The sequence below is a fragment of the Oreochromis aureus genome, linkage group 5, assembly GCF_013358895.1.
Source record: "Oreochromis aureus strain Israel breed Guangdong linkage group 5, ZZ_aureus, whole genome shotgun sequence".
Taxonomy (NCBI): domain Eukaryota; kingdom Metazoa; phylum Chordata; class Actinopteri; order Cichliformes; family Cichlidae; genus Oreochromis; species Oreochromis aureus.
The window spans coordinates 2,768,250-2,791,888 of record NC_052946.1 but is presented as its reverse complement, the minus strand read 5'-3'; the positions used below and the strand labels follow the sequence as shown (position 1 = coordinate 2,791,888).

The 23,639-nt window shown below is 39.3% G+C and overlaps 1 protein-coding gene across 1 annotated transcript in view; it reads right to left on the bottom strand.

Annotated features, from left to right (window-relative positions):
• Positions 1-2,418: 2,418 nt before the first annotated feature.
• fhit (fragile histidine triad diadenosine triphosphatase) overlaps positions 2,419-23,639 on the bottom strand; it is a 220,965-nt gene continuing 199,744 nt past the window's right edge. The window contains exons 6-7 of the mRNA XM_039612155.1: positions 19,036-19,104; positions 2,419-3,014 (exon numbers count right to left, since the gene is read on the bottom strand). Coding sequence (XP_039468089.1) covers positions 2,916-3,014; positions 19,036-19,104 — 168 coding nt within the window. The 3' untranslated portion in view covers positions 2,419-2,915. The remainder of the gene's footprint in view (positions 3,015-19,035; positions 19,105-23,639) is intronic.

The window sequence follows — 23,639 nt, the reverse complement described above, 5'->3', positions numbered from 1 at the left end:
AATATTTATTAGCAAGGAAATTTCACAGCTTCCTTTGTGGCACAGAGCTGTATCATATCTCTGAGCTCCTGAGAGCGACCTATTCTTTTACAAATGTTTGTCTGTAGTCTTCTTGTCTAAGCAGTCTGCATGTCTAGGTGTTTGATGTTATATACCTGTGGCCATGGGAGTGATTGGAACTCCTGAATTACATTATTTGGACGGGTGGGTGAATACTTTTGGCAGTTTATTAATTTTGAGTACACTGCTCCCTCGATTTACTACTTGTTCCTGTTCAGGTTGTCTGCCAAGGTATATATATCAAGGCATATGTTTTGGCTCCTTCCTTTAGAGGTCAATACAGTGGATCTTCTGTCTCCATCTAAGCTTAGTCTTAGCATGCTGTTTTGTCTCACCAACTGCATGTCAATTTTTACTACATAAATCTTCTGTTACCTTCATCTTTTCTTTCTAGTTGGCAGCTCCATATTCAACATTCTTTCCCCAATATATCCACTGTTCCTTCTGAGAGCGAGACGTGACAAGGGAAAAGGTTAATAGTGAATTGTATGTGTGGTTGGAAGGTCTGAAATCTCTGTATTATTGAATAGTGCCTGTTTTATGTCTAGCCAGGTTTTTATTCTGTTCTATGTCTACACGGGGGTTTATCTTTTCAAAGGACATTTGCACAATAACTGAAACCGGCCCACTGAATGAACAAGGAAGGAATGAGGAAGTGAATGAGGTCTTTCAATACCAGGTTCTGCAGCTTCATGCAGGTTGGCCTTTCTTAGTGTTCTCTTCCACTCAGCTGTATACAATCTCAGCACCTGCTCACCATAAGGTAGAATATTTTTTTTCTTTTTTTCTTCCCTCATTGCTTCAAACCTACAGCAGAACCCATTCAACATGTCAGGGAGGGAGGCGTCCTACACTTCTGGTATTATTTTATAGTCTTTTAAGCCCAAATCTACAGCAATTTGCTGTCGATTTATCATGTGTATGTTAGCGAAGACTAGGCTAGCTGATCTGAAGGCATAATCACTCATTCTTATTCTTTTCCAGACTTCTGATGGCATCCACCGCAATCTGTCAACACACCTGAATGCTTCAGACTAGCAAACTGCCAAAACATGTATTTTTACTGTGGGGTGGCTGTAGCTCATTTGGCAGAGCAGATCAGCCACTAACCACAAGGTCGGTGGTTTGATCCCAGACTGCTTCAGTCTGCGTACCAAATATCCTTGGGCAAGATACTAACCCCATGTTGCTCTCCGATGCGTCCATCGGAGTGTGAATGTGTATGAATGTTAGATAATTAGCACTTAGCTTAGAAGATGTGATTGGGTGAATGAATTAGTTGTATAAGCGCTTTGAGTGCTCAGACAGAGTAGAAAAGCGCTATATAAGAACCAGTCCATTTACTAGTTGATCAGGTGCATTTGATTAGCACCTGGCTGCTACGTACCCTCTTAACTCCTGTGGTGAAAAGTGAGAGTGTACTTAATTTTTCACATATTTTTTTTATGATACATAAAACCTTAGAATTGAAAGAGGATGTAGATGTAAGTCACTACAAGTATTAACTTCAATCACACTTTTTACAGCTTTAACCACTATTAACACTATTTACTGTTTATGGTGGTCAGTGACAAAAAAAGCTTTATTTACACTTTATTTTAAAAAAAATGGATACATTAATATTCACTAATATTCAATTTCATGTGGATTCTTTTGTTTCGATGAGTGGATTTGAACAATTATCTGGCCACTGTGGACCCTGGCACTGGAACATAGAAAGGAGCGCTGAAGACTAATATAAACATAGTTTTTGTTACATTTCTCTCTCGCTCGCTCTCTCTCAAGTGGGCAAAGTCAAAAATGATACTTAGAGAAAACACAGTTTTAATCCTTACAACTTTTTGTTGTATGACAAAGAGACACACATTTGTATACCATTTTTGTATGTTCCAAACTAATGAAATGGCAGTCCAATCCACAAACATTAGTAACTGGTGATTGCTCATTTTTATTCAATAGCTTACAAAGTCTGCATGTTTCCAATAGTTTGCCCACAAGAGTCTTTCCTATATTCACGCAGTTATTTCATAATGTTTGACAACCTTATATTTGTTGTGCAAATTTAGGTCACTGATTTAAATAATTGTTATATAATCTAGTAAATATTTTAATACATTTTATTTTTATAAATGTTAATAAAGGAATTTTTCTCACTCAATCTGAAAACTTATTTAGAAAATCATTCAGACTGTTAATTGAGCCCCTTTAGCAACTACATTTGAGTCTTCTGGAGTATTCTACAAGATTTGTACACTTTGATACCCAGGAGGGAATAAACTGCCAAACTCAAAGAAACTGTATCTATGAAGCATGATGACACAAAAAACCTAGTTAAGCTGCAAGCTGTTTCGTAAGACATAAATGACAGAAGGGCCTTTATTTTCAAATACTAGATTCAGGCAAAAGTGAAGTCAGTGTACTTGGCCCTGAAAATCTGTGAAGCACAGTGTCCAAATACAGATACTACACAAATTCTATAATACAGTAATACTGTAAGGAACCTTGGTTACTTTTTTCAAGCACATGTCCTCAGTGTTTCATTAAAGAAATGTCAGTGACTGCCTTCTTTCATCTGTACAATACTGTTGAACTTAGGAGGAAAAAAACATTCATTCACTGTGTAGCTTTTATATTTCAGCAACAAGTTAGATTTCTTTTGGTTGACTTTTCATATACAGCATAATTCAGCAAAGATTTTGAGGATTTAATATACATATAATCAAATTAACTCAAATAAAATACAATTATATTTTTAATTATATTTTACATTGCAAATGTCAACTTTATGTTCATGGCGGTGCTGCCTTTATTGAATTACTGACTTTATTGGTTTTTCCATTTTACCGTTCAGGTTTCTAGAGCTGTTTCCTCAGATCTGAAGCTTCTGCTGCCATTTCTTCCTCTGATCTCCACTTGGATGGTATGTCCTTATCCTCTTGATCATGGTTTTGTAACTACAAAGACAATGAAGATGTAATATGTAATAATGTATTGTCAGAACAAATTTGGATTGTTTTCTGTATTAACTAGTCCATGAAAATGCATTGAAATAACTTTTATTACTCAACTTTTATTGGATTTTAAAAAAATGTTTACAGAGTGCAGATTTTCTTATTCAAAACTGTACATGAGACCACTCTTTAAGTTCAGTATGGAGACCCAGTAATCAGTTTTTGCATGCACAATGTAAAAATCTGATCCATTAAATTAAAATTGAGAAACTCATCATGAATTTGTTCCTCAACTTGTTTGTACTTCTCACTGTATTTTCTTTTATTGTTTATAGAAAAAAAGCGAGAGCATATCTAACAAGATTCAAAATATCAATTAAAAAATATCAATATAGTTATACTTAGCACATCAGGTCAACACAGTAATTTCTAATATGTAAAACCTAAACAGCTGGTGGAGCTTGCACTTCATAACTTGCTTGTCTTGTGAATTGTGAACTGCAAAGTGGTCACTTCCTGTCTGCAAAAATATGACATGGTTATTTAAAAGAATCTAGTTTTATACTGTACTCATAGGGGATAGGCTATTCATACTCATGTAATAGGCTGTCTCCTGGTATCTCTACCACACTCTTGAGACTGCTTGGAGACAGGCTACGCCCACACGTACACCGGTATTTTTGAAAACAAAGCTTTTTCTATACATTTGGGCCTTTTGTCCACACACAAACAGAGTTTTGGATCACTGAAAACTGAGAAATTCCTCCAAGAACATCAGCTTGGTTTAATGTTGACTTTGGTGAGGGTCCGGTGTTTGATAGCTTGTGCAACGCGATCACTCAGCAAGCTAATGTTAAAAAAACTCAATGTAAGCCCAGAGTATCACTGACCCTGGGTGAGGCAAGTTCTGCTGAAGGCTGGAAAACAGGGGGCAGCACTTGCTCAGAGCTAGGTGAAGTCCCAGAGGCTGTTAAAATCTGCTGCTATTATGACTCAGGTACAGCATCTTTGTGGGGTTCAAAGTCCCCTTTATCAGCATTACTGATGTGATCATGAGTGTTCTGTATATAGCTATACTTTTGCAAAACGTCTAATTTTTGCATCTGACTCAGCAAGAGCAGTCTGCATTGCATGCATTTCCGTTCTAGAGTTTATAGCAGCTTCTATTTGTTTGTGTTTAGCATCAGATTTCCTTTGAGCCTCCAAACTTGCCAAAATTTTTTTAAAAATGAAGAGAGACAAAGAGGTCAAAAAAGGGGTTGGCTCCACACACATAAGTGCGCCGCCTCTCATTTTTCCTTTTTTTTTCTTGGTGCATGTTCAAATTGCACCTTATATAGAAATGAAATGCATAGAAATGCACCCAATAATAAACACACACAACATAAAAAACAAATAACAACAATTACCTTACAAACACAGAGCTGGAAAGTGCCAATCAGTCTAGGGACATTGGGGTTGGTGGTGTGGGAGTGGGCTGATTCAGCCCCTGTACCACCAGCTGACATAATGTTGCCTCAGATACTTGTGGCACATCACAGCCTAATCTTTTCTAGTGTTAAGTAGCAGTTGTGTGTCTTCTATTAATAGCTTAGGTGATGTTGACAAATCATTATACCGTGTTTAAGACATACACCCAGTTTAAGAGAAACAAGGCAAAGGAAATGTTTGAATGACCTATTCTCATATTCCTGTAATTAGATAATTAGCATTTGCAAAATAGCAGGTATATAAAATTGGGCATCTAGCCATGCCTTTACAGACATTTGTGAAAGAGCAGGTCATTCTAAAGAGCTTACCTAAGTCAAGTGTGGTATATAAATAGGATGCCACCGCTGCAGCACGTCAGTTTGTTAAATTTATTCCATCTTAGACATTCCATGACCAACTGTAAGTGATATTAGTGCAAAGTGGAAGTGGAATCACACTGCAGAGTCCTAAACTCCCTTTGGTATTAATATCAGCAAAGAAACTGTGCCAGAGCTTCAAGGCATGAGTTTCGAGTGCTGTGCAGCTATGCAACAGCCCAATATTTTTGTTCATATCAGGTATGTATTAGAGATGGACCGATCTGATATTACGTATTGGTGTTAGAGATGGTATGTTACCACTTTTTTGTGTCCGATACCGATATCATAAATTTGGATATCTGCCGATACCGATATGAATCCGATATAGTGTGTTTTTTAATCAATAAAACTGTTGTTCATACTCAAGTTTAAAAAAAAAACAAAACACTAAAGCTATTCCAGGGCTCTAGAGTGCGACCAATTTGGTCGCAAATGCGACCAAATTTTTCAGTGGTGCGACTAAAAAAAAAAATATTTGGTCGCACCGGTGCGACCAAATATTTTCGGGTAACAAAAAAAAAAAAAAAAAATCTCTGCAACTCTCCGTGTGGTCAACAACAGACACACATTATGCCCCTATCGTGGACTAAACCAATCAGAGATAGTCAGGGGCGGGACCTCTCTGATTGGCCGTGGTCCAGTTGAAAGTGCAGGTGGAAGAGAGAGGTGAGTAGCTTGAATAAAGCGATATCAATTCATTAACGGATTCCACACAAAGACGCAAACACAGAGCGGACCCGACGCATCAGGATCAGCTTTGTCTTTCTCGGCTTCTCACCCCACGGCCCGAACACAGACACGCTGTCGGAGCTTAGCGATTCTGATGCGTCGGGTCCGCGCTGTGTTTCCGTCTTTTTGTGCTGATTCTGAGCTGCAGGTTTTGTCTCTCCAACCAAAATTCGCCGAGCCAGCAGCAAAAGAAGCAGCAAACTAGCTTCACATTTGATCAATGTCGTCATGAATTCCCTCTGACTTTTGCTGTTTTGCTTCCACCACGATAAAAATCACACTTCATGCACAGCTCTCTCTCTCTCTCTCTCTCTCTCTCTCTCTGTACTTCAAGAACAGTTTCCCGTCTCAAATCTCTGTTTTCTGCATTATTCATTCGCTTATTACCCACCAGTCTACCGTTGTTTACAGCGCCGTCGGCCGCTGTCTTTTTCTTTTCTTTTTCTTTTTTTCACTTAAATGACCTCGGACAAGAAAGCCTAATTTCTGCTGTTCAATACTGAAGAAATTTAAACTTCTTAAAATTATGCAAAATTGCAGAATATTGCAGAATATTTTTAAGGTTATCTGCTATAAAAAGCCAGACCAGGACTTTGAGAACCGGAATCGAATGGATTATAGAAATCAGTGATGATACTGTAGAATTATAGGGATTATTTTATATAACCATCATCTTTGTCATTGCATTAATTATCATTTCATCCAAGCATTTATTGAAGTTGCTGGCATTATGTTATAATTTATATTATAGGGGTTATCCTAATCAAATATTAACATGTTTATTACAGGTGCAGTTATAACTACTTTAAAATGATTGAGTTAAATATATATGTATCATAACTCATATGCTGAGTATATGGTTACAGTAAAATAGTAGCTGAGCAAAGGCCTGAATGTATTCAGCTTCTTGTGGTATTTGAGTTTGCTTAGTTACAGGTGACGGAAGGATGTCCAGTCCAGGGTGACCTCAAAGGCCTTAGGTCATCACTATATTCGGAAGAGTATGCCACAAGGAGGAACCTCTATGTTGCATTTAATTCTTAAAATACATGAATGTTCTGTACATGCAAATTATGTGCTTGTAAACGCAAGAAGGGGCGTTACAATACCCTGATGTTATAAAAGCAATCTAGAGTGTATTTTGGGTAGAGATGTACAACTGTTTGGCAGTTTACACCTCTCCACGCTGCGTGTATTCATTAAAAATCAATTGTTTGATTGACCTCTTCTGGACCATCATTGTTTTACTCTCGTCCTCAATTTCGAACCCGTAACATTTGGTGCATTGGCCGAGGGTTGAGGGAGAAAAGTTGGAGGTTGAGACTGAGAGGGTCCAAGGTGCTCAAACAGGCAGACACGAGTCAGTGGTCGAAGTGAGTGGACATAAGCCGGCTTATTCAAAGGTAAGGCACTACCTGTTGAATTATTTCCAAACAGTGCTGAATTGGTTCTGACAAAATTGAAAGTCTACTCACTGAAAATTACTGGTAAAGGTCTGTTTTGGTTTTGGTGAAAATCTCATGAGAAGTTGAAGTTGAAGTAATGATAAGAAAAAGAGTAAAAGTGAGTTAGAGTCTCACTAAAGGTACCGGGTTAAAGTCCCAAAGGAATAAGAATAAAGAGGATTGAGAATAAAGAGAATTTAGAATAATAGGTAATTGGTGAAGTTTGTGACATTAAAGTCTTAATTGAATATAAAGCCGGGCTTGGACACCGATATGGTGGGTTTGTGATTTTTGGGGTGTCTTCAAAATAATTAAATTGTATAGGACGAGACTCTGGGAGTCTAACAAGTGCATTTGTCGGAAGGTGGCGCTTCCAATTTGTCGGTGACGATCGACAGCTGCCTCGGGAGGATAGTTCACTTGGCAAGTGTGGAGAACTACGACACTCCAAAATAGCCACTGACTGGGTCAGTTTACCGTCCGGGACGGTGGTTTGCACTTTTTGGTCAGTAGAAACCGGGTTTCGGGCGTGTAACTTTAACTTAAAACTTGAAGCCTGGGATGTGAAATGTCCCCAAAACAGAGCTTTTCGGCAGGGGTTGAGTTGGTTGGCGCTTTTAAATTGTGTAGGGTCTTAGATATGTGACCACGGCCCGGGGCGAGACTGGTTAAATTGATGACAAAAACTCAGGGAGTTTATCGGTCGGACCGTTAATTTAAAAATTGTCTAAATTGTGTAGGTTTTGAAATGAGAGGCCTAAAATCTGTGCAGTTGTAATCATAGGACGCCTGTGTAAATAGATTAAGAGACTTGTCTGAGTCTGAGAGTCAGGCTGGTATTATTTTTAGATTGTGTGTGTGTGTGAGAATGCAAATAAGGCAGCTGAGAGGTCCATAGAGTATGAGGAAGTTAATAGGGACTGCTACACATTGCTGGTGCATGTACTTAAGACGCTGGTTTTGTTTATTACAATATGTAAGTAAAGTTTTATTTCTTGCCATGACTGTATGACTTTTGAGGGGGTTGAGATAGGATACATAAACTGTTGATACTTAAGACCGTTACCTGGGTTCTGAGAACTGAAATTGAATTTGAGATAATTTCATTAATAAAGATGTCTGTAGCGATGTGTGTTTTGGGGTGTCGAAGTAAGATGTTTTAGGATTTTTAGATGGGTTTTGTTTCAGTTTGAGATAATATATACAGTTACATTTTCTGTGTGTGTTGTTGAGTGACAACATGCGCAGTTTAAATTGGGCGTTGTTCCTTCCTCTTTTTAGTTTTAAAACATAAAGGCTGTGAGATTAAAAATTACTGTGAGTAACGGTTTGACTTTTGACTAGGGAAATATGATGCTTACTTTTGGGTCTATGAAGATATCATAACCTTTTGGTGGAGATGCCAGGGAAAAAATAGTGAGCTCAGACAAGGGAGTCTGAGAAAAAACACCGTGAGATGAGTAAGGTGTTTAACTGACTCAGGATTTCAGAGAATCGAGTCAGCGGCGATCTTGAGTTTTAATGGTAAGTTGATTGTAAGAGAAAAATCATTGTTTACCATGTTGAAGTAATTCTGATGATATTACTAGAGGTGTTGTGACACAAGTGAAGAACAAGTTGTAAATGGGGACTCACAATTATGTTGATATGGATAAAGGACAGAAACAGTTTCTGAATTTTGAGGAGAATTTTGAAGCACTGAGGTTGAATTTTCTCTGTGCTTGGTGCCCTGTGTGGACCTATGTTAGAGTTATAAGTCCAAAGGTTAAAGCAAAAGCTCAAAGTTATGCAGTAGAAATCAGAAAACACTGGAATGCCATAAAATAAAATAGAACAGAATGATGTATATAATAGAATAAAATAAGAATACCAAGATTATATAAAACTCTCTCTTTTAAGAGGACAGACGCAGTTACTGAGGGTTGTCTACTTCCCCTTCCTGATTGTAAACAAGCATGTTTGATAGAGATCTGCGCGCTTGATAAAACTCCCTGTAAGACTGTTAGGAAAGCGTGTATGGGGTGATTATAAGTGTATGAATGTTGTACTGGATTTTAATGATTCTGTGTGAATTGTACAAAGTAATATAAGTAATAATAAGTCTGGGTAGGTACAATAGGACAATGAGTGAAAAAGTGGAAGTCTGAGAGAAAAGGCAGTGTGTGTGAGATGATTAGGAAAGGATTGTGTGAATGAAGTAAAAAAAAAACAAAAAAAACTGACAAATGCAAAAATTAGTATGCTGAAAAGTGTGTGAGAAGAGGGTGTATTGTTTTTAGACCAAGACTTAGTAAAACTAAAGAGGGTTTGTAGACTGTAAATATGAAAAAACAAGTGTTTGATTAATCTGTAGAAACAGGAAAGAGAAATAGGAAATACTGTGCTGCTGTGTGAGTGATTGATGATGTCAGGGGAGCACCCAGAGAAATAGGCAGACGAGTTAAATTCTAAGAAGATGAAGCGAATGCATGTTTTAAGTAAAGTAATAAAGTAATAAAATTATATTAATTACAGGTTTTAGAAAAGGGACAGACTGAGAGAAATAAATACATGAACTGACAATTACATTAATGAATTGAAAATGCACGTACACTAACTGTTACATGTGAAATTATTGTTGGAAAGTTTAATACACACATGAAATAAAGAAAGCAGTTTACACTCCTTTAATTTCCAGAACCAGTGTGTCCCCTAGACCTGATAACACCCTTGCCCAGTTGGCCCCGTATAAGGCAGCATGGAAGGCTGGACAGCCCATGACGGGTAAGATCCCACCTCGAAACCCTGGGACAACCTAAGGCAAGGCGCAGTCACGATTGCTTGAACCTAAGTCCCGGAGTGACCTTGGAGTCACTGGAGGAGACGGGACTTCAAGGGTACAGCCGCTGGGCACAGGCGAAGGGAAATGCCACTAACAATGACCAGTGATGAGCCAGAGAGAGAAAACACACCTTGTCAAAAGGAGTTTGAAACACTGCAAAAGAAACATTTACAAGATCACAAGGATCACAAAGAAACAGTGATAAAATTACACATACAAACAGAAAATGCACTAACCTTATAAAGATAAGCTCATGAAGATTAATGCGATTAAAACCTGGCTAAGAATACAAACATATGTAATTAAATAAGGTTGCTAATTTCAGGAGTGTTAAAATGGTGTGGATGTTGAATAAAATACACTTGGATAAAGTCACGTTGAGGAAAAACTCAAAAGAAGTTAGATGACAAGGAAATCAGTTATACGAAAAAGTGATTAAAGTAGTTTAAAAGAGTGACTTAGCAGTGCTTTTGCACTGAGTGATCAAAACAAGTGATTAGTATAGAAAGGAAATGAAAATAATTGAATAATGGCATGGGCTTTAAAAAGTATTTCTCTTGCCAAGTTAAATTGTTGAGATATGGCTGAGTATGCAAAAAGTTCGAAAACTCGTGTGAATGTGGACAGAGGAGCTTGCTGTGTGTGTGTGATTGAGGCCTTAAAGGAGGGGTAGATTGTTCAGAGGTGCAAATTTGATTAGGAGGTTTATAAATTAGTGTTGACACATTGTTGTAAGATCTTAGGCTGAATCTGAGTATGGTAAAGTGCCTAAAGGGGATATTGTTGTGTACTGAAACGGTGCAGCTTTTGGCGAGGTTTTCAGTGTGTCGAACGGGTGAAATTTCAGAGTGTTGAAGATTTTTGAGGTTGTTGTTTTATTTTTAATAGAGGGAGTTTTGATAAACATGGACATGTCTAAAAGGGCCCATAGTTTCTATAACAGTGCACTTAGAAAAAAAAACCTGTCAGGTGATTTTGTTTTGTGTTTTGATGAGCTAATAATCAGCTCTCTTTTTCTCATTTTTTTGTTCTAAGCAGGCCTGCAAAAGAGTGGATAACAGCGCTGAAAATTCTCGGTGACCTTCTCCAGATTACAATAGGCAGAGGAGAAGGCTAACTCTCTGTCTAAAAGGATTGCCATGAGCCAATCCAGTCCAAAAGCAGAAAGAACTATTTTCTTAAAAACAAAGTAAAACAAATAAATGAGTTGATGTTGCTGAGAGTGAAGACTGAAAATTTGCGAGATAGTCTCCACTGTCAGCAAGACCTGATGGTAATGCATGTGAGTGAATGTGTGTAAATGGATGGTGACTGGACGGACGAGGCAGACCATAGGTTGGACCGACTGGACACTGACAAAAGACTGGACTAAGGTTAGACACATGACTGATAACTTTTCTGTTTTAAGTTTTCTTTTTTATAATACAGGTTGGATCATAAGTGAGGAAAAACTGAGTATGAAATGTGAAGTTCTGGTTAACACACAGGTTTTTGTTTCTAGGACGTTTCAAGGATGCAGGCTGTGGATGGAGCCAAGAAAGGATTTGACATGATGATTAATTTGATTTCATTCCTTAAATACAGGTTTGAAGGGCCGGAGCATGTATGCCTAATATGATAGGACTAAACTTTTCTTTTAATTGCCTAACCTGAGTGAAGGACTTTGAGTTTGTAACACATGAGATGTGTCACAAAAAGGGGGGTGTTAATATATGCGATTAGCTACATGAAATGTGCTCTTTTAGGGTTACTAAGCAAATGTCTACGTGACCTTTGCCTAATAACCTTTGTGATGATAAACTTGTTTACCGACTTGCTTTCTTGTAGAACATACAGACTTAGAAAAGGGGAACCTCAGCTCTGAGTTCTGAGAATAACTCTGGTATTTTTGTAAGTAGACAGGAAACACGTCGAGACCGCCATATAGGGCAAATGTGTTAGAGCTTGTAATTAAATGTGGGCTTGAAAAGAGGAAGCAAATTTGGTACAGGACGTGCTTGAGATGATCAGATGAGAGAAGGGGAAGGTCAGGAATAGTTTAAACTAAGATTGAGAAATTAAATTGGGTGAAAGGGGTGTAGCAAGTAGATTCAGGGCAGCTCACAGCCTGGCGTAAACGCAAGGTGCCGTCACACAGCTTAAGTTATTTGTTTGATTTATTTTATGACAAAATAATAAGGAAACATTGAAAACATACAACCCGTTGAGGAGACAGATAGGGTTGGGGAATTGAAAGGGTTGGTTTGTTTAGCATAATGCACTACAAAGTATACAAAGTTTATATAACATGATGCAAACACACGAATCAGAGACACGTAATGAGAAAACTGATTAGAATGTTCCTTACAACTACATGTTTATTGTATGCAATGATATTAACTATGGCTGTGTTGTTTATTGTCTATATTTTGCAGGGCACTCCGAACCACTTGTCTGAACACGGAGGCCAGTCCAGCCCAGCACTTCCTGAGACTGTAGTTGCTAAAACAGGATCGGTAAAAAAGACAAAAGCGCGAGGGGTCAGGTAAAGGTGATGAGAGTCTCAGCAGGAATAAGGGCATAGAGTTGAATTATGGTAAAGGGTCTACCAGCTCATTCACATTTGATTTGTGTGGCGTCATTAAGTGTACAGGAGCTAGTAGTAGCTGGAGAGCGTATGAGGTGCGGGTCTGCAATCACCCCATGATATGCTTAGGGTAAATTTAGTTGATGCAAAGTCTAAGCCGCTCAGAAAGCTTAATCACCATTCTGACTGATCAGATGGTAACTTCGGGAACAGTAGCTCAAAAGGAACAGGAACCAAAAGGGAGAGTACTTCTGACAACAGATTACTTTAGACTGAAGCTTAAAGAGTTGATAAAGCGCGCCACGGGTTTCAAGGACAATAACCTCTGGCTTGATTGGGTGGCTCAAGATGTTAGAGAACAACATGTATCTGACGGTGTTGCCTGTGCTTCAGCTAGGCCACGGTTGTTTACAGAGCCCGCACCATTGCATTAGAGGATGAGTGGGGCTATGATTGTATGTTACAGTTAACTAGAAGTGGAGTGACTACTGGCAACTGTACTTTGTTGTCCAGACTTTTCCCTGCCATTTCAAAGCAGACAGCAGTGGGATCATTTATGCTAAAATAAGATAATTACATGTTTCAAGTTTTCTACAGATAATGAAAAGTACAAGGTGGGAGAGATCGACCCAACTAGGTGTGCTGTCACACTCACAGGACGAACCACCAACAATGTAAGCGACCCTACCACGGTAATTGGAACATGGGCAAGAAGTGGGCTCTACTAATACTGTGGGGAAGATATTCGTGTTCCTATGGGAAGCGTGGGACATGTGCGATGGTGCGATTGGGAGCTCGATCATGCTTACTGGAAACCAGGTAAAGGCTATTCCACAACATAACACGTGAACTTTAGCTGCCATACGTAAGAGATACATTTTGGCCAAAGAGGGACCCAGACTACCCATGCATATGATCCTCGTTTGAACTCGCCGACCTGGATAAACTCCATAGGAGTGCCCAGGGGAGTTCCTAATGAGTGCAAGCTGGTAAGTCAGGTAGTTGCAGGATTGGAGAGTATATTTCTTTGGGTAACGCCTAAGAAAAATGTTGGCCGCATTATGTTCATTACAACCTGCTGAGACTCTCTAACCAAACCAGGGACGCCATGATGGGGTTCGCAGAACAATTTGGTCCGAGTTCACTGACGGAGAGCAAAATCGAATTATCTAAAACCATGCATGAGCACTCAGGTATCGAAAATCTGCTGGCGTCCTGGATGACATCTGTGTTTGGACAATGGAAAGGTGTGGCTAAGTAAACTTGGCAAGTGTCAGTGATGTTTTATGATTGCATTAAGAACATGTTTTACAGCATTGTTTACCAGTAATATTGTTTACAGGGTTCATAGTGCATTGAATAGGTTTGTCATCACATTCATTCTATTCACAGGTTTAGTTCATTTTATACACATTGCATAACTGTGCTAGTTTAGAGTTGATGTTCTATCCAAGAGGGTTTTAAGCTTCACTGGTGAGAGTGTCCAGGTGATACATGTTGAGGGAAGATGAGAACATAGTAGGTTAATTGCATGCATGCTTACAATACACATAAATCTAGTAGCAGGCCTGAGCGAAGGCCCAAGTGTCTTCTGCTTCTTATTTGAGACCTGCCCCAATTCAGTTTACTTAGTGATTGATGACGAGGGTCCATTCCACTAGATTTCCACTAGAGAGGGACCCAGGAAAGGAGCAGAGACCACTTAAGCATGAAGTGTTTTCAAGTGGGAGCTGGCGTTTTATTACTGGACCACCTAGATGACGTGAGGTTATTGTCTGGTTTGCTGAGTCAGGGGCGCCAAGAGAGGGTCAGAGCGAAGGTAGTGGACCTGGGAATGGTGTAGTGACGTCTTTGGAAGACGTCAAAAGGGGGAATTGTAGAATTATAGGGATTATTTTATATAACCATCATCTTTGTCATTGCATTAATTATCATTTCATCCAAGCATTTATTGAAGTTGCTGGCATTATGTTATAATTTATATTATAGGGGTTATCCTAATCAAATATTAACATGTTTATTACAGGTGCAGTTATAACTACTTTAAAATGATTGAGTTAAATATATATGTATCATAACTCATATGCTGAGTATATGGTTACAGTAAAATAGTAGCTGAGCAAAGGCCTGAATGTATTCAGCTTCTTGTGGTATTTGAGTTTGCTTAGTTACAGGTGACGGAAGGATGTCCAGTCCAGGGTGACCTCAAAGGCCTTAGGTCATCACTATATTCGGAAGAGTATGCCACAAGGAGGAACCTCTATGTTGCATTTAATTCTTAAAATACATGAATGTTCTGTACATGCAAATTATGTGCTTGTAAACGCAAGAAGGGGCGTTACAATACCCTGATGTTATAAAAGCAATCTAGAGTGTATTTTGGGTAGAGATGTACAACTGTTTGGCAGTTTACACCTCTCCACGCTGCGTGTATTCATTAAAAATCAATTGCTTGATTGACCTCTTCTGGACCATCATTGTTTTACTCTCGTCCTCAATTTCGAACCCGTAACAATACCCAGCCCTAGTGAGCAGCCTAGGCCTGACAGAAGTGGATGTAGCTGTGGGTAATAAGAAAAGATGAAAAGAACTATTGATAACTTTTGTGTTAAGTTAAGGCCTGATCCGTCTGAAATTCATAGCCAGCTCTGACACGGTGCCATCAATCTTTGAATGCTGAAAAAGCAGCAGTGTATCCAGAAAACACATTATATGCTGCAATAAATGCACTGCCCAAGTGTCCCCTCTCCCCACTGCCTTTCAGCAGCAAACAGGTCGTCAGAGGAGCCAAGATGATGATTAAGTTTAACATTTTCTACAATATTGACAAAGCACTTTAAGCACAAGTTTGTTAGTTAATAATTTAGAAATGAATATTGTCTGTATGGACTTCCCCCCCAAAGAAAGTGCACATGTAAAACTGCGGTGTTAAGCGATGCGGTTGAAAAATTTGAGTGCGCCTAACTTTTGTGCCGGTACGCCTAAATTTTTAAAGTTAGGCGTACCGGTGCGCCCATGTTAAAAAGTTAGTCTAGAGCCCTGTATTCTGTTAAACCTGTATGGAAAAAATACACTACACCCAAAATATTTCATAGTTCAGCAATACTGAGCTAATAAACTTAAACCTGCACCATCCTCCCTATTCTGGTATTTTAAAGAGTACTTAGCAGAAATATTAAACAACCTAACTAATAGGGTTGCAAACTCCCAGCAAAAATAAAAGGAAACCACCCCCCACCCTCCACTTCATAATGCTTAATCGATGTAATCAACTTTAATTTAATGCACGTGTTTAAAAAAAACGCACAGAAATCAATTCTCCAAAAGTTGAATCTGTTCATCTGGACCTAGCGTTTTGTGGGAGAAACGTTTCGTCACTCATCCAAGTGACTTCTTCAGTCTCAGCTTCACTACTCAGTGATGAAAATACTTATGAGCCCCAGAAACGAGACCCAGGAAGTGGCTACAGGAAGAGGGTGATAGACTGTCTGAAGCAGTTAGAACAAGACAAGGCTATTGACCGGACCTCATACCACAGGCTGTACCCAGGGGAGTCTACACCAAGTTTGTATGGTTTACCGAAAATACATAAACAGGGTGCACCTTTAAGACCTATTGTCTGCATGATCAACTCGGTCACCTATAACATCTCCAAGTTTCTGGCTTCAATCCTCAACCCGCTGGTGGGCAGCTCTGAACACCACATCCAGAACACCCTGGATTTTGTTGAGAAGGTGAGAGATGTCATTATGGAGGCAGATGAAACCATGGTCTCGTGCGACGTTACATCTCTCTTCACTTGCATCCCAGTCACGGAAGCGTTGGAGGTAGTCCGTGAGATTACAGGATGACACCAACCTCAGCAACAGGACCACTCTCAGCATCGACCAAGTGTGTTTGCTTTTGGAACTGTGTCTTCATTCCACCTACTTCACATACAAGGGTCAGTTCTACAGGCAGAAACATGGGTGTGCCATGGGCTCCCAGTTTCACCCATCGTGGCCAATTTGTACATGGAAGAAGTGGAAAAGAGGGCTTTGCTATCCTACCCTGGAACACCACCAAGCCATTGGTTCAGATATGTGGATGACACCTGGGTGAAAATCAAATCTCAGGACGTACTACATTTCACGGATCACATTAACTCGGTGGACCAACACATCAAATTCACCAGGGAGGATATGAAAAGTGGCAGGTTAGCCTTCTTAGACTGTGAGATTTCCATCAGTAATGGGGACATCTAAAAGCTGACGTGTACCGTAAACCTACGCATATGGATCAGTATCTAAGGTTTGACTCTCATCATCCACTGGAGCACAAACTGGGTGTCATCAGGGCGCTACAACACAGAGCGAACACCATCCCCACTGACACAGCGGCCAGGGAGGCAGAAGAACAGCACATCAAGAAGGCCCTGAGTAAATGGGTTATCCCAGCTGGACTTTTGTCAAAGCTGGGAGGCACCTAAAGAAAGCTCCAGCCGATCCAGGAGAGAAGGACAACCGCTGCCCAGGCGAAAACCTGTAGTGATCCCATATGTGTCAGGAGTATCGGAGCAGTTGAGACGCATTTTTCTAAACACCGGTCTCTGTGGCTGTTAAACCCCAAAACACGCTGCGCCAAAACTGGTCCACCCAAGGATCGGGTCCCCGACACAAACAGAGTAACATAGTGTACGCTGTTAAGTGCCAGGAGGATTGCCAGGATTTATACATCGGGAAACCAAACAACGTCTGGCGGCGGATGGCACAACACAGAAGAGCAACCTCATCAGGCCAGGACTCTGCAGTTTATTTACACCTACAGGCCAGTGGACACTCTTTCAACGATGAGGATGTGCACATCCTGGACAGGGAGGAACGCTGGTTTGAGCGCGGAGTCAAGGAGGCCATTTACGTGAAGAGGGAAAGACCATCTCTGAATCGAGGAGGGGGCCTAAGGGTACATCTGTCGCCATCTTACAATGCTGTGATTGCAGCCATTCCCCAACTCTCTGTGAATGGTACTCATGGCCATTGATCAGTGTTCTTTGATCAGTGGGTTTTGGTCAGTGATTGTTGATCAATGGTCATGGGAATTTGCATAATTATGATTAAGGAACTGACCTCCCAGCCCATTGTTCCTTCAGTGGGCTGGTTTCAGTCATTATGCAAATGTACTGTTTATAAGGTTTGGGGAAACCTGCAGTCAGCTGAGACTGAAGAAGTCACTTGGATGAGTGACGAAACATTTCTCCTACTGAAAACGCTACGTCCAGATGAACAGATTCAGCTTTTGGAGATTTACTTTCCTGGATGATTGAGAATGCATCAAGACAGAAATCAATTATTTTTCTACAATAATTAAACGGATTCAACATCTTTCCTTCAACAGAATTGCAGACTGCACAGATGTTACCTTCCCAAAGGAAAAAGTACTATAGCTTACTAGAGTATATTAGACTTAATAGTTACTATATACAGTAATGGATTTCTATACATTTTACATCAGATGGAAATGTTGGGTGTAAGATTCAGATTAATTATTTATTAGAAACTAGAAATGAGAATAAGAAAGAAAAGTATTTCTTTGTGCCCCCTTTTCCCTATTAATGCCCTACCTGCCCGCCTGGCTAAACTTTGCTAGACCCACACCTGCACAGTTAGCAGCCATCAGCTGTGTAGAAAAGGATCCTGGTGTAGAAAGTAATATTAAATAAATTCTAACAACAGCTTGCTGGATGTGATATGGAAAATATAAATGGCACTGTTCTTACAATAAACCTTATGATCACATGCAAATTAAAAACAAACCTATTTACATTTTGCTGCTGGGACTCCACTGTGGAAATCCATGTTTCATTTCTCCCCTTAGGCAGGAGAAGGAAGTACAGAGAGCTCTTTTTTATTAGACGTGGTTATTAGAATATTCATATCATAGTCCCCAGTTACTGATATTCAATTTGCCACAGACCCTCTTGTTACAAATTCAAAATATCACAGTGAAATTTAAAATAGCCTGAAAGGCATGTTCATTATTTTCTTAGTGAAGTGCTGTAGTTCATTGGTTTGGGGATTCTGGCTCCTGAGGGCTATATAGCTCACTGATATTTGTTCAAACTCAAATGTTTAATTAACATTATTAGCAGCCACATGTGAATCAGTTCATTAGCAGTGAATTGTCCTTTCATACTGCTGTGGTGACACACTGGAGCATGAGCTTGGGAGAACAATACCAGTTGTGCAGAACTAGAAGATAAGTCAGCAGCCACCATAGTGCTGTTTTCATTTAGTTATGTTCTTACTGGTGAGCAGGAGAGAATGGGAAATAGGTGGCTGTCTTGTGTCACAGATGTCTCATCAGTATCTGATTGCCCATAATAGAAACTGAGATATTTATCACAGTGATCAAGTACCCAGATCATATTTTTTACAAAACCATGCAAGTCCTGGTACCCTTGACTATTTCTTAACATTTTTCACATAGCTTTCCAAAGAATAAGTCCACACTGACACACACGTTTTTGTGTCCTGTACACAGTGATTGACAGTGAAAAAAACTTTTTTAATTAAAATTAAATTAAAAATAATTTTAAAATGAACTAATAAGGATGACCAAAAGTTGTCCATCTTACCTCATCGTAGATGCTGTCATTGTGCTGAAAGTCCCCAGCCTTCCTGGGCAGCACATGGACGTGGACATGCTGTAAACATACAAACAAGGTTTAGATGTTGTGGTTGATCTGGAGAAAATCTTACTTTTTCCTGGGAGCACTATGACAGAGTTTCACAGTATGCTGGAGAAGCCATCAGAACATTACTGGCATGATATATCGCCCAGTCGGCGATATATCGAGTTTTTAAATATATCGATATATTTTTATACGAGATATGAGATGTAACAATATTGTTTATATCGATATAGTCTATGTTACGTTATAATTATAGTTGTGGAACCGCAAGTTTGTCTCTCTTTCGTCCACTTTTGTCTCTACACAACGTTACTCTGCCTCGCCTCTCTCCTTCACTGAACACAACTCCCCCTCCTCCCCCATCGCTTCACCTGCAGCAACGACAAGATGGACACGGCAGCTATCAAAGAGGAGTTGGTCGGTAAAAAGAAAACATTTGGGGATTACTATTTTAGTGCTGTCAGCATGATGTTAACGCCATAACTGCATTAACGGGGCAAATCTCTGGTAACGAGTTACCGCGGATCGCCCTGTGCGTAACGTATTCTGAATACTTTGGATTACTTAATATATTATCAAGCTTTTTCCAACTACATGAATGCACTATTGCTGTGTGATTTATTACTTTTACTGAAGGTTACTCGCCGTACCAATACCAACTAGATATTTAAATCTTAATCTAAAATGAGTAACAGTAGGGTAGACATTAGGTAAGGCTGCACTTTTTGCAGCCTTACTGCGCGTATATAAAACAGGTCCGCAGCTCCGAACCGTAGTAAAGGGACCTCTGGCTAATACGTTGGGTCCGTGTCGGGCTCGTGTCGGGCTTGTAGCCGAAAACTAGCTTTGCTTTGTCGTCTGGGTCAACTTTGCTAGCGAGAGACAGAGAGAGGCGTTGAAAGGCTGCTCCAACGGAACTTATTGTTTTGGAGGAAAACACGAACACAGTGTACAGTCGAGTCTTAATAGCTTACTTACAGCTGGGCTCGTCAGGCACTCTTCTTGGCTGCAGTGGTTATTATTATATTTACATGCTTCCAGCTCCTGTTTCTGCTTGGTGACAACTCGTACTTTTCCACTCTCCTTTTTCTCCCTCCTCGCGCTCACAGACACATAACGTGTATGGTAGTCCATTCTCCCTGCAGCACGGACTACACTGCCCATGAGGCTACATTCTTTAGGGCATTGCCTGTAACATTCTGCCTATTTCCTTCATATTAAATCATTTTTAAAAATATGGGTCGTAAGTAGAGGTGACATGGGCCGCGAGATTGAGACACAGACATTAGAGCCTCTTAATGTGTTTTGTTTGGGTTTCCACCGACGTGAAATTACCAAAAACAGAGAGGGTATAGCCTAACATATGAAACAGGAAAAGACCGCTGTGTAATCCCTTTATTTCAACAAAGTAACTGTATTCTGAATACCACCTTTTTAAACGGTAACTGTAACGGAATACAGTTACTCATATTTTGTATTTTAAATACGTAACGGCAGTACATGTATTCTGTTACTCCCCAACACTGTCAGTTACGCAATAGAAGTTGGGAACAGAGCAGCTGTGAAATCTGTCATTGTTATTATGTTCAGCGTCTTTTAGTTTACATTTTGACTGCACAATTGTGAGCTCTTTGTTATGCACAAAAACAACATTGTTTTATTTTATTTATGGAGCATTATTATTTAATAAATGCTGATAATTTATTTCTGAGTAATTTTTTCTTGTACATCTGCGCTGTATGTTAATAAAAGTGCCTGTGTGAGATTTGGGACACAGCTTTGACTAAGAACTCTTTTTGTTCTTACTTTATGGCTTCAAAAAAATATCGAGATATGAATTTTGGGTCATATCGCCCAGTCCTACTACTGAGTATAAAAAATGATATCTAAGCATATCATTTTACAGTAGGTAACTAGTAATTATGCATTTTTATCCTCATCAGTTTACGCTACAATTTACAAAGAAATAAAAAGACAAATTCAGACCACTCCAATATAAAACTGTGTTTTAGCAGCAGTGTTCTTGATCCTTCCTTCAAATTCAGAAACATTGCTTATACAATTGCTTTTATACATCTTTATTTCTTGGTTTTGAGTAATTTTGCCATATTAATCTACACTGATGTAACAATCTGTAGTAAATGTTTTTATTTCATTAATTAAACTATTATTTTGTTTGTTGGCTGTGTTTACTTTAAAAGTAGAATTTCCCCAATTATAGGATAAATACATTTGCCTTTAAAATACAGAAGGTGTTTGTCTCCGAAATCTAAACTAGAAGCTGGTTCCACAGGGTCTGAAAGCTGAAGGATCTGCCTCCTATTCTACTTTTAGAAATGCTACCCCATAAAAAAAATAGAGCCTAAGAATAAAGTGATTAGGATAATGTGGTACTATGAGATCTTTAAGATAAGATTGGGCCTCATTATTCAAGACCTTGTATGTCAGGAGAAGGATTTTAAAGTCAGTTCTGGATTTATCAGGGGGCCAATGAAGAGAAGCCAGTGTGGGAGAAATATGATTTTTCTTTCTTGTCCTCTTTCAAGTGTACAAATGAATAAAATCCTTTTTCAGCATCACTCAGACAGGATATTTCTAATTTTAGAAATGCTGTGCAAATAGCAGAAAGCCTACATATTTGTTTAATATGCACACTTTAGAACAGATTGTGGTTAACAATGACTCCAACAGTGCTATGTGAGGCCAAAGTAATATCATCTAGACTAAGATTTTACGTGCAGAGTACAAGAACCTTAGTTTATGTCAATTAGGAGAAAGTAGCGTTACGTAATGATATGTCTCTAAGCTGGTTCTGAATAATTTTTTCTATAATGATTAATATTGTATTTGTGAAGAAAGTCATTAATAGTTAAGGGTAACAGACGCTTGGCTCAAACAGAGCTCTTACTTTTTGTCAGCCTGGCCACAGTGCTGAAGAAACACCTGGGGTTGTTCCCGTTTTTCTCTGTCAGTGACGTTTCACAGAATAAAATAAGTAAAACTTTTTCCAAACCAAAGAAAGATCTTTTAAATAAATGCAAAGCTATTTTCTCTCAAGCTTAAGACTTTTCTGGTTCAAGGCATGACTTTATACCAGGATATGCCAGGGCATCAACCTCCAAAATTTCCTGCTTCCTTTTCAGAGAAGCCACAGTATCCAGAGTCGCATACAGTGAGCATGTAACACTATTAACAAGATAATCGACCTCTGTGGGAGTAGAGTCCAGGGCCCGTATCCCTAAAGAATCTTTGTGCAAAAAGTGGCTCCTAGCGGCCAAATTCTAAGAAAATTCTCAGAGTCATGACGTTTTCTTAGAATTTCCCCTAAAAGTGACACAATAATCCCAGTTAATATAAAAGCTATTCCTCAAGATTCCTAGCGCCTAAAAGGGCTCCTAAGGCGAGATCTGCTAAGAGCAGGGAAGAGGACTTTTAGTGGCTTAGGAGTTCCCCTAAGCAGCTGCACAAAATGGCCAACAGAAGAGGCAGGAGAGATACCTTTATGTTTGTTCACCAACTGGGCCAGCAACAAACCTTGCTCCTCAGTCCAGTTCGGCTTTATAGTCCTTTTTTCTCCATTTTCTGTGTTTGTAGGATATTTGTTAACAAGCCTTTATAAATAGACCAGCCAGCAATCACAGACATTGATAAAAGCTGAGCCGTGTTACCCTCGTTAAGACCACACTGGGACTTGTAACGTTGTGATTTCTACTTCATTAGGGACAGCCCCTTGAGATAGGCCATCTTGTTTTCAATGGGGTCCATATGGGAGTGAAAGTACAAAATATGCCAGCTAGGATATTGATATGAGCAAATAAGACACGAATCATTATTTGAACAGGGTGTAATGAGTTTAAGTTTTCACATATTTTAGATTCTAATGTTAGGCTATAACCCCTACAGCTTACTACTCATTTTCCAGATATTTTCTTGAATGTGAAATATTATTTACAATTACAGTCAGCATAAGATTAGAGTGTATAATTATGTTTATTGATTTGAGGGTACATCCTTTGCTCATTCTCACCAAAAGCTCATTTCCATCAAACTTGTAGGATCAACCAATCACGGCTTTTGAAATGATGACTCATACCTAGCAACGGGGTCAACCACACCTCCTCACTAAGATAGGATTTTCCATCCATTCCTTGCTCAGAGTTCACTGAAAATGTTCTGGAATCACTTCTAAGCTAAAACTCCTGGCAAGGAATTTTTAGGTTAAGTTAGGAGCTCTCTGAGAGGATTCTCAGAATCTTTAGGGATACGGGCCCAGGTATCTGCTCTGCACAAAGAAGAGAAGAGTTTTTTTCAGTTTTGTTCCAACACATTCAGAAAGATATTTAGTGTACTGAAATTGTTTTTGTTTTTTTGTTGTTTTCCTTTCCAGTGCTGTGCAATCCATTGTAAAACTAAATGCCATTAAGAAATGGTGAGACAAAAGATCACTGTCAGGAAAAACTTTTAAATGTTCTCATGGTGGGTGTGTGGAGACTGGAAAGAGGACCCACATGCAGGACTCCCAGGCTGATTGAGGAAGTTTTATTATC